Source organism: Catharus ustulatus, chromosome 5 (assembly GCF_009819885.2).
Source record: "Catharus ustulatus isolate bCatUst1 chromosome 5, bCatUst1.pri.v2, whole genome shotgun sequence".
Classification (NCBI taxonomy): Eukaryota; Metazoa; Chordata; class Aves; order Passeriformes; family Turdidae; genus Catharus; species Catharus ustulatus.
Window position 1 is genome coordinate 10605042 of NC_046225.1, and position 16919 is coordinate 10621960.

Below are 16919 nucleotides of genomic sequence, written 5' to 3' on the forward strand. Positions count from 1 at the left end.
ACTGAATGCTGGATTCTGTCATGTCATGTGCATAACAAGCACCAGGTCAGTCCCCTGAGCCTGCACCACATCCCAAGGGATGGAACTTATGGAAGAAAACTGAAACTGGGGTGCTGGATAAGAAAAGATGATTATCCAAGCAGGGAGCATTCCTTCAAAAAGAAACTAAGTTTGTGAAGGGATCACAGGAGTCTAAAATGAGAGCAAAGATAAACCTAGAAGTGTCTGTTACCTGCTTCCTACATAAGTCAACTAGAGCTGTAGCCAGACACTCCATCATCTTTCTCCTGAAGAAAACAGAAGAATCTTCTGTTACAAAACTGTCTTTTTTGGAAGAGTAGCTGGTTGCTTCTCCTTTTTGTGCCCCCTCCAACCTTTGGACAGTCTGTAGGCGGCTGGGACTGCAGACAGGAAGTTACGATCCCTCCATGCCCAAGTTATATTACTCTGAGAAGAATATTGTTTTAGAGGCAATAACTTCTTGAAGAGATTGCAAGTCCGATAGCTTTAACTAGCTATTGTATGCTACTACTGCCCTCTTACTCTCATTTCCTGCTAATTTCTTATCTAAATTTTAGACTTGGATTTTCAACAGGTAATAAACATGCATACAGACTTTCCCCCCACACTTTTCCAGGAAATCTTAACTAAAGTGAACTATAACAGGAAAAAAACCTGGTATTATGTAGTCTGCTGATGATAACACATCGGATCTTTGATTTCTGGTAAGACCTAGACTTTCATGGAAGCTCTAAATAAGCAATAAACACTGCACAGTAATACTCAGTCTGGTGATTGTAATACATCTGGTCTTTGATTTCTGGTAAGACCTAGTCTTTCATGGAAGCTCTAAATAAGCAATAACACACTAAGTGAATGAGATAATTAATGAAGTTTTCCATAAACAACTAGAAGAATCTCAAGAGTAAACACCAAACAATATTTTACAATAATCTAATTACTTACATGGTAGATTTGTCTAACCAGAGCTATGGGCCTGCAATATATGTATGGCAAAAGTGACAGAAACACTTTCCATTGGAAGAGGTTTTTGGGAAGCATTTTCCTTTTCTTTTTTTTTTTAATTTTTTTTATTCCGTAATTAATCAAATGCAGTGTTTAAATTCACTTCTGCACTATTAAGCACCCAAATACAGATTGTGGCACTAAATGGGAAAGCAAATTTATCAGATAAGGTTTTTTAATTTGGCTGGTCTTAAAAACTAAGTGACCATAGAATGCACATGGTAATTAATTACACACATTTCTCCCTGTCTATACTGAATAATCAAAACATTCGCAGAGAGCAAAGACAAAGCTCAGTTCTCTGTACTCTCATTTGGATTAAGATATGACAAATACTAATTTGGGCTACTTAACAGATTGTTTACCTCATCAATATCTCAGTGAGAAATAAAAAGTTCAAATCAGAGCAAAATGAGTAGGGCAAGTTTTTGATTGGAATTCCATGAATCCAATTTTTCTTTGGAGAACTCTGGCACACACAATCTGAAGTCAAAGGGCAAAGGGGCCCTTGAGCAAAAACATCACAGGGAATCAAGGGCTGTTTCTTGTCACAAAGCTGAAACCTAAATGCTGCCTAATGTTTTCTTTTTCAATTGAAAAGGAAATTTCCTTTAATATACAATACAATACTGTACACTGCAATTGGTATATCAGAAGATTTTCCTATTATACAAAATTTACTGTTAAGTTCTGAGTCTTCTCAAAGTGCTCACCTTCCCTAAGTAGTCACTGAGGAAGGAGCAGGTGCATCTCAAGAACTGACTCCACAAACAGTGGTGTCAAAATTTCGACACAATACGGATTTCTATTTGCTCTACTTTCCCCTCATGCACTGACAGGAAAACTAAGCATTATTTCAGAACTCTGGCTTACTGCCTGCTACATTGATGTAGACAGTCACTTCTCCTAACATTCCTTACAAAGAGTGGCAAAGGTTTTCACTATTTTCCCCTGAACACCGCTTCCTGCCAAGTGATTGGTCCAAGAATATTATTACAGGTTTCAGGGGAAAGGTAATTATTATTAAGGCTACACAATGCTTTCCATTACAAATCTACTCGCCACTGTTAGTTCATTTTGAATGGGAAAAGTCAAACTTGCAACGCCATTTAGAGAAGAAAAAAGCTTTTCCCCTCCTATTTTTTGAAAGAATTACTAGTACCTCCATGCTGAACAACAGCACTTGATATTCTGCACCAAGATAATAAAGATGAGAGAGATGCCACTATCAAAAGAGCCTGCTCCTGCAACACTCTCAAATCTTTTTCTAACAAAGCCTTGTTAAATTTCAGCAGGTACATCCTTTGAGGATTCAACACATGCCAGGTCAAGGAGCTGGACAAGACTTTTCCTTGCTGTTCTTGTGCCTGGCAGAGGATGACCACAGTAACACAAAGCCAAAACCATGAGGCAGGGGACTGGCTCTGCTGCTCTCTCTGTGCTGTGACTGAGGTCAGAGCCCAAACTCTGAACAGAAGAAAGAAGTAGCCACATGTGTCATAGAGGAGAAAGGAGGGAAATATTCAAGCAAAAGTGTGGTAAAAAAGAGGAAGATGAAAAAGATTGAGACAGTTCTCGGGACTCTGACTGGGGTGCTGATCAGAAAGAAGTCTGAAAACAGCACTTAGGAAGAATTTGGAGAAATGAGGTCCAGGAGAATAAATCTTCTGCAGTCAGCTAGAGAACTTGCAAAACATGAACTCAAACATCTGACCCCAGGGAACTAGACAGAACTGGTTCATATAATGTGGGGCTATATTACAAAATAACTACCAATTATATTTAGTTTGTCCATGTAGAAGTCTGAACCTCAGGACCTTCCAGAGTGCAAAAAAAAGTGTGCATGGATTGCTTTCATTTTTTTCCCCTTGGTTTAAGTCTTTAAAAGCTGAGACTTGCTTTAAAGATACATTATAAAGTGCAATTCTGTGAAATTCAGAAGTTATATTAGAAAAACTTATCACAGCCTTTTCAAGTACTGTTTGATACTTTGCCCACAATGATTGTCTATAATCCTCCTCCTCCTTTCAGAGGATGATCAGAAACAGACCTTAATTCTAAAAGGCTCCAGCAAGGCATCAATGGCATTGACTTTCATTACATCTTGCAGCCATCTCTCTCCATTTTGTTTTCTTTTCCTCTGCACACTGTGGTTATTAAAAAAACCCTCAAAACAGTAATTTAGTTTTATAAACAAAACTGATGGTGTTTCAATGCACCAAAACTGGACCTTACTGCTACTTAATGCCCAGGCTCCTATTGTACATCAAGTGATGCAAAGCATCTACAGTTTCCACCTCAAAATAGAGGTGTTAAGTTTCTAAAGAGCTATAGAATGATGTAAAAATCTATATTGGAAGTCAGGCTCTCCTTTTTAAAGTTTTTTTTTTTTTTTGCACTGTGCTTATACTTTTAAAAGAAAAAAAGAAAAGGTGGTGAAGGTCAGATGGGCTGGAAAAAAAGTTAGAGAACTTGTGCCTCCTCTTCTGTGAGACCCCTCAAGTGCGGCATCTCTTGCCACAAGCTCACAGGGGCAGAGTGAAAGCTGGGAGAGGGGACAAAGGCAGAGAGAGAGATTTGCACATGTATCATACCTGTCTCTAATCCTGTTCTTTGCCCCTGCTTCCTAATCCATGTGCAATTACAGCTCTGGTGTACAGGCTCTTCCCTGGCCAAGGTCCATCTCAGCACCCAGAACATCTCAAAGTCCTTGATTAAAGAGCAATTACAGCTATTCCTCCTCCTCAACTCACTCATCTTTAAGAAAAGTTGTCCTCAGACAGCTGTTTTAAAAAGGAGATACTTTCTTCATAATTGGCTCATCAAAAGCCCAATACTTGTTGCCCAAATAATTAATTCTTTGAACTTGTGCTGCAATGAAATTTTTGATAGGCAGTTTATCTAAAATAGTCTGAAATATCCTTAACTATTTCAAGTAGAAACAGTGTGTCTCAAATTTTGTATTCAATGTCAGAAATATGTGACAGGTGTTGTGCCCTGCTAAGAACGATGATAACCCTGACAACATGGAGGATTCACCATAGACAGTGGAGTCCTTTGTTTGTCACTACTTTTGAGGCTTTATTGGAAACATGTTCAATGACAGGAGATTCTGAGGTTCCTCACTACCCACAGCCTTCAAAGAGATCCTGTTACTGAAGCAAAGCAAAACAGATTCAGAAAAGAAATTTTTACAGAGCTGCTTCATTATGCACTGCCCACCAGGGTCCATTGTCCCTTAACAGTAGCCAGCTCTAAAGATGAAAAATAGAATCATGTGACAGATACTGCAATGAACTCAGGTAAATCAGTTTTGTGCCTCTGCTGTCGCTTGGAATAGAGTTAACACTGAATGATAGGAAACATTCATGTATTGGTGAAGAGAAAAATAAGAAAATTGATGCCTGTAAAAAATGACTTCGAAGTGGCATTATAAACAGTATTTTAATATGATGTGAATTACAAGTATTTGATACAGAGAGGATAATATATTGATTTTCTTCATTCTACACTATGCATGTCACTAAGATCAATGGAAGTCACAAACCTGTATCAAGGAAATTATAATATGTGGAATTATTTATAGAATGGCTGCTTCAGGTACACACCAACTGCAGCATGATAATGGTCAGACTTATGACTGAGGACAAAGCCATCTCTTACACACTGTAAATGATAAAGTGTGCATTCTCATCATTGCTTCATTCACCACGTTTTTCATAAGTGAAAGGAAGAACCAATAGAAGGATTCTTGTACAGCCTTTTTTTTTTTATAAAGAAGCAATAAACATTGTATAGTTTGTCACTACAAGACAGTGATTCCACTTACAAATGAAGTAATTAAAAAACTGCTAAAGGCAGTATTTTCCAAACGAGGGTTGTGCAATGTATATCAAAGTAAATATGCTGAAACTTTGGGAATCACTCCTGGATTGCTCAAAATTCTAGGGACCCCAAAGAAGCTGGAAAGCAGCAGCGCACAGAAATCCAGCATCTCCAAGCTTCTGGTAGCAAGAATGCATGAACCTGTAAGCACATGCTTCCCTTTTCCAACAGTCAGCAAAGCTGTGTCAGCACTGGCAGGAAAAGAGAAAGCCTTACACTACACAGGCATCTTCATAATTTTCATATCTCAAAATGATGGCATTTCCAATAAAGGCTGCTTTTGAATCACCATTTACTTCTACAGCTCACTTAGTTTCACAGTAGTCTCTATCTCCTACTGTTAACTGTTAAAAGAAGCCTTTCAAAGATCAATCCAGTCTGGTAGGATCTGGATGTTAAAATTGAATTTTTTATGTCTACTTGTTCTTTTGAAAGGCTTAAAAGCAATTTGTGGCAATCTGCACAAAAGGATTTGATTGACAAAGTTTAACAAAGTGATCTAGAGAAGATTCATTGGGGAAAAAACTGCTAAAATTGCAAATTAAATGGCAAATAGTTTTTCTCTGTCTGCCCTTGAAACAAAATAGGTTCTTTCAGATGTGAAAATCATTCCAAAAGCTTCTAAAAGTACCTAATGAAAATTTGACAAATGCATAGCATTATTTTTCAGATCTGCAAAAGTAATCAGATAAAAAGAAACTACAAAAGGACAAGTGCAACAATGGCTACCAAACAAGTCTGTTGACCTCATTCACACAAACCTCAAGAAGACAGTTGCCAAACTTCCCTCCTAGTGAAATACAGGACGTTTAGTGGAAAGACCTGTGGAAATCAAGGGGTATTTGTCCTCTGCTCTCTCCTTCCCAGTTTGCTGTCTCAAAATGCCTTTCCCTGCAATGCTCCTTTCTCCATCTGCCACAGGAGCAGTGCCCAGCTGGAGGGTCCCTCCAAGCAGCAGGGTTGTGTCCCTTCCAACACTGCTCCAGAGGCACTCCTGCTGAATGTCTGCAGCACAAAAACCCCCCACCCAAAGGCACACCTTAAACTGCCAGGCCAACTCTCAGCGGAAGCACCATGAAAAAAGAATAATTTGGCTGCTGTTTTGGTTTTTGGTTTTTTTTAAGATTTTATTTTTAAGCCTCTAGTTATGTGAACAGTGTTACACTGAGAGCAACTAGCATAGTTAGAAGATTTATTTCTCTATTATCCTGATGGTGCAAATTATTTTGTGTGGTAGTGCCACTACTTGCAAAGCCTTTGCTTTAATCCTCAGACAGTCCTACCACCTGAGCCAAAGTTATTGCCTCCCATTCAACACATCTTTCACCTACTTTGATTCAAGTCTGAAATTCATTTACAGGGTAAATTTAGCAGGATAAAGCTTTTCTCTGTTTGAAACTACAGCATAACCAATAGATTTTACATTTTTGTAATGGTGCTTCAATCTCATATACTCATCTGCTTATTTAATTTTTGAGTATAATTCATATTTTTTTTGTCTTTACACCATTCTTATGTGACTTCAAATTACTGTTACCTGCAAAATACAACTAACTAATGTGTTAATCTTCTCAACTTTCAAATCAGTCACATGACATAAACCTGCTCAAAATAATTTATATTTTGGTCTTAAAAAAACCTACTAGATTTTTTACTAACAAGTTAGGGTTTTTTAAAAAATATATTTATGTCTATGAAAATTTTCCAATCCAATACTCTACTCATGCTATTCTAACATTATGGTGATTTTATGTAATCAATTGGTTTTCCTGTGTCTGGTAACTTACTGTAGCTTACACACTTTTGTATTTATTGGAGACATAACAGAAAAAAAAGCATTTGAAATGCCAACAAATGAAATTTAACACAGAAAACTCAGAATTCATTAATGATAAAACATGTAAATATGAAAGACTGCACAAAAATCATTCACTCACTGAATTACTACAGAGACTGAGGGATTTATGCAAAGTAACAATACACTCAGTTAAACACACCACATCTCACTGCATTAGCAGCACCTTGTGAACCAAACTCCCAACGGAGCTATCTCAGCTCATTTACTCTTTATAAAATTGACTTTTTTCTTTAGAACAGCTATCTTTGCCAAAGGACAAAAGGGCACTATGTGGGCAAGTCTATTAATCTAGACATTAAACATCTATTTTGGCAATAATAAATGCGAAGGTCCAGAATTACCCATTACAGACTGTAAACACGATTGTGTACTTAGTATGATCTTTATAAATCCACCATACAAACAATTTGTGTTTCACAAAAGTTACTTCAGTTACTTCCTTGCAGACTGATCAAATGATTTTCTGTTAGTTTTGTATTGACCTTTGTTATATATTATTCCAGTATTGTTATGATATGATTAAAACTATATGATTAAGCTCATTAAAACCAATGATGAAAGTTTCTTTAGACAATCTAGCATCTGGATTCATTTTATGATCAAAACTTGTTTGCTCAATAAGGTTTTTTTATTCATCGAAGACTCAGGTAATGAGAAATCTTTACATCTTTTAATTACCCATTCCTGATAACGTCAGCCTCAATTTCTGCATGGTTGCAATTCAGAATAAAACATGTTTTAATTAACTTTTTTTAAAGTACAGTAAGGATTTTATCAGATATTAATGGTAAACATCACCATTCAAAACCTACTTGCATGTTTCTTTTCAATAACACAGACTAGTAAGAATTGCCATCTGTAACAAATGCTTCATTGCTTTCTCAGTATTTGTGTAAATGTTGTACAAATTATTTAATGACTGTGCAAATGTTTTTAAAAATACTCTTAAAACTGAAGCACGACTTTTTTTAAAGCAACTGTTGTTCACATTCTACAGTCAGTGAGCTGACCCTTGGCAAGGTTTCACATATCTATCTCAGAAACTGTTAATTACTGATAGAACACACAGCTGCCAAGACCCTGCACTCCAGAGGTGACTTACCAGCGGTCAGGCTGCTGCTCAGCCAGCCCTGGGCTCTACTGAGCATTCAGAACCAGCTTTAGCCCCTCTGTGCTGGCTGTCCTGGTCTAGCTCAAAGTGCACAGTTCCCCACCTACCTCCTCATGCAATCCAGCGCCCGAATGAAGAAGTCTTTGTGCAGCTGGTGCTCGTCCCTCAGGATGGAGCACTGCTCCAGGGTCACCGACATGGATGTCCTGTCTTTGGCACTCTTGCAGCAGGTGAAGCGCACTCCGTTCAGCTTCCGGCAGATCTGAAACACAGGCAGCCCCTGCAGGTTGGCACTTCTCCCACAAGGCAGGCTGTGTGTGCAGCCCCTGCAACTCTGCAAACCCAGAAAGTGCATCCAGAGAGCTACAGCCTTTCCCAGGAAGAAAGCACCTATTAAAAGTTAGTATCAGTACATTCAGTTCCTGAACTTAAAATAGGATTTTTATAATTATAAATTTTTTTATAACTACAAAAGAAACAGTTCCTTCACTATTTCTTCAATCAAGAAACCACCCTGTGCAATGAAAGGTTAATCGACTGAACACCTAATGAATAAAAAACTCACCTTGGTAAGTCTTAACTCACAAACCTAAATGCAGCAGACTAACTTCTTGTGAAGGTATGGAGTCAGACACATCTGAATGTAAATAGTTTTTACTTTCAAGAGGTAAACTGTTCAATGTATGACTCACAATTAATCAAGTTTAACACAAATGACTGACATGGATTGTCTACTTTCACTTACACTTCGAAAAAGTTATAAGGCGTAAGGGAAACATGATATTTTTGAGGATGATTTCTTCCCTTAAGAACCAATCTGTGGTTGCAGTTTACATTTCAGTTTCAAACAATATTTTACTAGAAAAAGAAAAATTTGAAGGAGAACTGCCGTTCTCCAGTGTCAAAGTCTTCCTTTCCCCAGATGTAATTTGTCCTGAGAAAAGGTAATACTTAGCTTACACCTGTCCCTGGAGAACAGTAGGTATAACCATGTGAAACCCTAAAATGTTTGTGAGTATAGGGCAAGGCAATAAATTACAGCAGTAATCACAAAAAGGAGCTTCCCACATTGGCTATCATGGGAGAGCTCACAGGATGAAACTGGAACGTGATCTCCACAATGTCAGTTCAGCAAATAAGCATTTGTTCATCTGTTAATGACATTCTCAGAAATTCTATTAAACTCAATGGCCCAGAAAGTACTTAGAGCCTTCAGGTTCTTTGTGATACCATGGTGAAGGTAATCTCAAAAGTTTAATTTAGGAAATCAATTAAGGGAATCTTACTTAGGACCCAAAGAGGTACAGGATAGTGAAGGAGAACCTATGAGTATTTCTTCCATCCTATAATTTAAAATTTTTAAAGTTATACCTCTTTAAAAATTTGAACAGTTGCAATGGGATTTAAATAAAGTACTATATGCTAATTTTCTTAACTAACGGTGTGAAAGAAATTAACTGTTTAATTGAAGAGATTAATTCTCTTGACACTAGTATCTCTGGAAGTCCATGAGTCATGGGGGCTATTCGACATGAATGAGTCCTAAAAAAGTTAAAAATATAACAAATTCATTAAAAACTAAAGTAAAAAAATCGTAGGCAATTATTCTGTTTGAGTGATGGGCTCTGATGCAGGGAAGACATAAGAGGAGAAGAAAACAGACTTAACTTCTATTAGATTTATTCTTACAGTCCAGTTATATCAGGGATTACATGCAGGTACAGATACATATGTGGAATCTCATACATCTACTGCAATATAAAAGTGATATTGCACAGCTATTGCACTGACAAAGTTTTATTCTTGCATCTTTTTCAAGAAATAAATGGAACTTAGTATAACAGTATGTAGATCATTGGAACCAGAAATACACATTTCAGAAAGTTAAAGTAAGGGAACCTAGAGAGAAAGAGAATTCAGTGAATGAGAAACCTGAAACATTTTGTATGTCCAAAGAATGCTTTTTATCCATGAAATTATTTTCAGGGTACCCTGAATAAATGGCAAAATACAATTTTCTATACCCAAAGATTTAGCACATTCTTTGTAACTAATTTTATACTTATTTAAAAGCAATGTTTCATAGTAATTGCAGGTCTGGTACTGTAAAAAAAACCTTATATTTTTACTTAAAAAGGACTCCTATTGCAAGAGTATGTAATAATATTTATTAACCACAAGGCAAAATGTTATTAGTAATATGAAAGTCACAGTCGTATTATTAATACAAAGAAATAGTTAATATTGTCTTTTCTCTGGTATTAATAAAAAGGTAATGAAAAATGTTATTAATAATTCTGTATCAAATATTTATTTGCCTTGAAGGGTATATACATTTGAAAGTCTCCCAAAATACAAAGCCTTGCTTCACTTTCAGTAGATACCAAAAAACTCCCAGTTCGTATAAGGGGTAGAGAATACCAAGGGTGCTTTTCTAAATATAAGACAAGTGCAAGGCTGAATTTCACATTCCTGAAAAGTTGAGCTTTTTATAAACATCTGAGAATTGTTTTCCTGGTCTTTTTTTTAGTATGTACATGCAAACTCCACAGAATTGGGAAACAGAAAGGAATTATGGGGAAAAAACAAATAAGTGTTAATTGTTGTTAGATAAACAATTTTCTTTGTGTTCTCCCTGTGTCCTTTGCATGTCTTTTGCAACAGCTATTTGTGAAACTAATTCAGTTACGGAAAATCAAAAGTTGGATGCAGCAATAGCAAAAAAAAGACAGAGTAAGCAATCATGTGCCACATCATACCTCAAGGACTCTCAAAAAAATATTTTGAGTAATTTTATGTTATCAAAGAATGGATATTAAACAAATCACACAAATTCTAGTGGGTTCTACCAGTTCAAAAAGTGAGAAAAAGAAAATGACTGCTATTTAAGTGGAGGAAGAAAAGATAAATTTATTAGTGGAATGACTATGAGAATGAGTATCTCGGAAAACCATTTCAGCATATCCGCCTCCTTCAACCAGTGGTTTCTCCAAACATATCCTTAAAATCCATTGCACTTACAATGTCAGCTTATGAAAATGAGTTCATCGTTACTTCATCAATTTCTTTGAAACAAGAGAGCTTACCGTTGCAGCCAGCCACATGATTTCTACATTCTTTCTCTTTTTGGCCTGGATATTTTGATGAAGACTTTCTAGCAATCCCTTTAAATCATTTTGTTCTTGAAAATGTGGTAAACCTGGAAAAAAAGGATGACAGAGTTGCTCATTGTGATAAGGTTGGTGATATGGTTGTCCTGACTGAAAAATGCTCACGGTGAAGAACAGGTCTATTATTTACAGCCTTCTTTGGGAACACAGGGTGGAAATTACCAGCTAAATATTTAAGAAATAAGCAAATCTTATATGTCTTTTTGAGTATTGGGCTGTCCTCCCTAAGAGCTTCATGTAAAAATTTAATGTATCTTCAACCTTGATCTTATAAATGGATGGTGAAAAACAAAATCAAATCTCGGCTGTAGTTCTGTTCAGCAGCTATTACAGACATTCAATGAAAACCAGAAAAAAAACCCCTGAGTGTATTACAAACTGCTTTGATGGAATGATTTTTTTATTTTAAAATAAAAAATGTTGGTTGTGTTTTCAAATTGAAATATCTAGTTTTTGTTTTGAAATGTGCTTTAGTTTTTATATAATGTAACATAAAGGTTAAATAGCATTAAGTATGCCCTCTAAAAAGCAACAAAGTGTATTTCTTAGTCTGAATTTAAATGGGGCTTTATTTTGAAGTAGAAAATAATTTCAGGTTCACTTAAAATCCAAAATTTTACCTGCTTTTTCTGGGTATGGCATCTAAGCTGAAGTTTATCCTACATCTCCAGCAAAAATCCAAGAGTAGGCAATTTAATTTCCCCCTCTGTTTCATATGTATATACAGGAGGGATTTTTCTAATGTTACATTTATCTTCACTAGTTTTGAAAATCAATAAAAACAAGCAAAATCTCTTTTCTGAAATGATTTCTTCTCATGGTGATAAAAAAAATTATAGTTATCACTAAAAAAACTGCTCAGAATCAAGTGAAACAAAATTGATCAAGGGATACAGTTTCTTCAAGTGGAGAAAGTAAATTGTCCACCCAGTGAGGGGAAAAAAACAAACAACCCCACAACCAAGGCACCAAAACCAAGCCCAAATACTTATACTCAACTGAAAGAATGAAAATGAGAGAAGTATTAATGAAGGTCAATATCCCTTCTCTTAACATGGTTGAACTTGGAATGATCCCTCTCATCAACAGGTTTTTACCTTTCACATCTAATAAATACTGTAGTTTCCATTATCCATGACTGACAGTAAGAAGTAATTTAAATTTATTCAAAAAGAACTAAATTGCTTCACTCATACTGTGCTGGCTGAAAAAAAGGGAGGAAAAAGTACATCGAAACTCATTTTGTAATAGTCTTAACGTGGATTGCTTTAACTGTGTATTACAAGTTCTGATTGTACACTTAGATAATGCAAAGCACACAAAAACACATCATGCTTTGCTATTACACTTACGACTGCATCTGTTTCTTTAAAACACAGAGTACACAATGACAAAGATACTTTGAGATTATGCAAATGTATCACTAAACATTTTATTGCTTCCAGGCAGCTTTCCTTTGGTTCCCAGCAGAAAATGCAACATCTCTGAAGGGTGACTTCACCACAGGTACAGCAGGAGGCTCCTAATTTATAGTACTGCCAAATGAGCTGCACCTTGACTGGAAATGATCAATTGCTTAAACTCCTTGGGTCCTCCACAGAATTAAAGATCAAACCATCATTATTACTGATTATAGGGGGGAGGAGCCTGGAAGTACCAAACAGCCTTGTTGTTTTCAGTTAATAATGTACTACTAAACAACAATCTTACATTTTTGGACCCTTACTATCCTTAGCATTTCTATAAAAGCAGTACCATTTTGGTCCTCAACCAGGGCTGTATTTGGTCATCACTTTTGGTAGGAATCTTTCTGGGAACACACTATTATTTTCATTTTCTGCTAAAAGAATTGAAGAGGTTAACAAACGGGTGAACGACAAAGTGTATGCTCATCTTAGAGGAGATAAAGTCAGTGTATGCTTGGTTACAAGCAAGAATATTATTGGCAAGGGGAAATACAGACACGAGAGGAAAACTAAGAGCAAAGGTGGCAATACCTTTCTGGGAGCGGAAAATTGAATTTTTTGAAAGAGAATATATGAATGAAGCAGCAGGCAAGGGAGGCTGCCAAGGCTGGATGCAACAGCCTGGCAAATAGGACTGTGAGTGCTCAAATTCTGTTGGGCTTTACGAGCACTGTTTGGAGCTAACAGCTTTGGGAACACGGTCCTGCATTTATTTTGTAGCACAGATTTGGCACTACAGGAAATTATTTAGAAAGGTGGGACAAAACCATCAAAGAGCCATCAATACTGAATGCCTCTTACTTGTCCCCAGCACCAGGGCTGCTGCCAGCCTTGTATGGAAGGTTTGTCTTCCAGAGGTGGGCTCACAAACAATCCTGAAGGACAGCAGTACAGGTTTAAACTCTGTTAATGAAAAGCAGCCAATACTATCTGCATGTAAATTTTTGCTTTTAGAAAATCCAATCCATTTATGAGGCAGCAGATCTACCTTAGTCCTAATCTGGATGAGGTTAGTTTTTTGAGGATGTTTTCTTGGCAAGGTTCCCCTAAATTAATTACCTGACTTGTCGTATGAGTTTCTCTGTAGACATCCTAAAAATAATAGGTCTGTGGGTGGATAGATGGGCATCCTGCCCCATTTAGGAAGAGAGCTTTTGTTTCTGTCAAAATTACTAGCAAATTAAAATCATCCTGATACAAGAGAGAAACATATTCATACATGTGATGTGATGTATTTCCTGACGCTTTACCCAGGATTTAAAAATCAGGCTGTTAAATCTGCAACATTTGAGACTATAGTTTGTGTATTAAAACAACTTTAACAGGATTAGATTGATGCAAACATCTTCTCAGCCCTTGCTTTTGGCAGAGTAACAACATAGTAATGTTTATGTGTTTAATGTTTATGATATGGAATTTCTGTAAAAGTGGAATACAGGGCCTATTCTAATGAAACCTTGTTATTCATACCATGATGATGTGGATCACTGCTTGTATTTGCATCTGTAGTTTCGCAGTAGTTCACCAAACCTCAACATATTTTCAGAATGAGAAGAGGGAATGACTGAAGCTGATAAAATTTCCTACCAAGTATTTCTGTACAAATACAATAAGTACAGACTGTCCTCTTGAAATATTAAGAAACTTATTATTTTAATAACTTAAAATAGCTGTTCAGTTCATAATTCCTCTGTTTCATTCTCTCTGTAGTTTCTGCTGTGGCATTGGGCCTGCTAATATTACTCTTATAACCTTTTACCCATCAAAGCTTTTCAAAGCCATCTGGACATCACATATTTTTACTCACAATCAGGAGGCATTTTTTCCGTAAATAACTTGTAATATTCTTTGAGAAGTTCTAAGTTTTCCTGGTTAATGTTTTCCTGCAAAGTGGTATCTCCAAACCTATGAAAATACACAATAAATTATGAAAAAATCCCAAACCCACAAACCAAAACAAAGATAAATTATCATTCATAATTATTTCCTTGTATAAAGAAATAACTTTGATTTTATAGTACTTGTTTTATAGTGCTGAATGCATTAGATTTTGCCAAACATGCAGTAATTAAGTTCTTGCGTGCTTTGGAACTAATTTTTGGAAATTATATCATCCCTGATGGGTAATTCTTCCAAAAATTTATTAACAAAGCAATCCATTTACAAACATGCAATCAGGCACTTATTCTTTTTGCCCTCACAAATCCTCAATAAAAGGAAAGGCACATTGGAAGAATTCCAAATGAGACCATAGGCGAGAACACCAACTCCTCCATCTCTTAGTGCTGTTGTTGCTTAGGCATATTAATTTCTGTAAGAGCTGGACAAAAGTGACACAAGATGGAAGAGAAGCTTACACACAAACTAACTATAGTTATATAAACAAATATCTTTCTCTCTGAGATCAAGATTTCTACAACAGGCACATTTCACATGCCAAGAAAATAAATCTCATGGTACTACAGGAGATATGATCGTAAAGACAGGAATGTCTCCTGGGCAGTTAGGGCCAAGTTTTTGCAATTTATCTTTAGAACAGCTTTGGAATGAAAGTGGAGTACAGGAAAAGAGGGATAGACAGGTAAGTGAGAAACTCAGGTAGAGAAAAGGGGACACAGATCAGAAGATACCACATCTACTGCTATATTGTGTACAAAGGAAGCAAATATTTCAATGGGCCAAAGGGAGACAACTTGGCTACTTCTTCAGTAGCCACTGCTGCATTGCCACATGAGAACATTTCTTTTAAATCAGAAATATTCTCAAGTGTATTCTATCAAAAAACAAAGAAAAATGTGTTTTTTATCTAATAGAATAACATTTCCTAGAAACTCGCCACAAAAATGTTTTTACATTCTAATGTTCTTTATCTCACAAAACCCCCCATATTTTTAGACAAAAATCATGTGCAGGGTTTCAAGTCTCAAAAACAAATGTGCAACCTTAGGAGTTAAGCAATGTTTTGAATTAAGACAAAAGCAGACTGTAACTGCACACAGCAAAGCTGTTTCTGCATTGAATTGATTTGGTAGATATTAATACATATCCGTATTTATAGATATGTGGGTATTATGTTTTCTCTCATGGCTTTCTTTGTGCACAATGCAAAATGACCACTGGGAACAATACCTCCTGCCACTTCACCTGCAAGCCAGGCATCTTTTCATACCAACTCCTCTACAAGCCCCCAGGTAATCAGGCTATTTCTAAATCTTGTCAAATTTTTCTTCAGAACATTTGTAACACTCAGACCTTTCTGCCTATCCCACACGTGTAAGCTCTAACAGCTTGCTTCTTGCTTACCACATCATGTCTTATCTCTCATTTTGGAAAACGAGGTATGTTCTACTCAAAATTTTCATGACTGATTTTGCTGGTTTTGCACATTATGACTTTGGCCATGTAACTCCTCTCAATGCTTTCTTCTTTATGGCATCAAGAATAACCTATTTTCAAGAAGTTTCCAAGTTCTCTAAACAACTATCCAACTCTTTCACCAGTAAAATGCCAGTTTCTACTGTCTTTGGATTCAGTCTATATCACCCATTTCAATTTTCTGCCTAAATTTTTCTCACATATCACCATCAGCGTGGAAAAGTCTCCATAAACATTCACAAAGCTACCTGATGGCATTCTTTAGCAGTCTTACATAAAATACTGATTTTACTTGCCTGTCTACAAAGAGCAGGAGGTGAAACTCCTGTGGTGCTTAAATTCTTGCCTATTGTCCAGGTTACGGATTTTCACTGTCTCCCTCTATTACTCCAGCTACACTTTTGCTATAAGCTTTTGGCTTATAGCGAACACAACCTAAAGATAAGTATTATGTATTTTGGATGCTCTGGGCATAAAAGCAGCTAAGAGAAAAGAAGTTTTAAAAAAGTAGCTGGCTGTGTTGACATCTTGACTTCTACTTTGCAATTTTAGCACTGCACAAACACGGTAATTTAACATGACCAATAGATACCCTTCTCTTGGAAGAGAAAATTAATACATTGGTGAAACTTTGACTATTATTATATTAATTAATTAGTTTCCAGCAATCTGTTGCAGAGGAGTACTAATAACACGTCAGAACTTTATCAGCCTTCATGTTTCTACTAATGCATTCCCAATTATTAACTACCAGTCCTCAAACCTGGAAAAAAGCTCTAAAAAACTGAGAAAATTTCTCTAGCTTATGACTTGCCCAGACTCATCAAGCCCACCTTTAAGATATTCTGAATTTTCAAACTCTTGCTTGAGAATTTCAAAGTACTGCATACAAAGAAAATATTGTATCTGTGAAATAGAAATCCATTTTGCTTCTGTATCCAAGAGAAATGTGGCACCAACTCTCTGAAACAAAGCCCTGCTTGTGGTCCTATCGTCATGTGGACTTGCTCATTGTTCTGCATTGCTTC

General features: G+C 36.4%; 1 protein-coding gene across 7 annotated transcripts in view; it reads right to left on the reverse strand.

Annotated features, from left to right (window-relative positions):
- Positions 1-16919, reverse strand: part of INPP4B (inositol polyphosphate-4-phosphatase type II B) — a 293487-nt gene that overhangs the window by 24229 nt on the left and 252339 nt on the right. For all 7 annotated transcript variants that reach the window (XM_033059958.2, XM_033059960.2, XM_033059956.2 and 4 more), the window contains 3 exons: positions 14324-14421; positions 10967-11079; positions 7988-8142 (listed from right to left, as the gene is read on the reverse strand). In XM_033059958.2, the coding sequence (XP_032915849.2) occupies positions 7988-8142; positions 10967-11079; positions 14324-14421 (366 nt within the window). The remainder of the gene's footprint in view (positions 1-7987; positions 8143-10966; positions 11080-14323; positions 14422-16919) is intronic.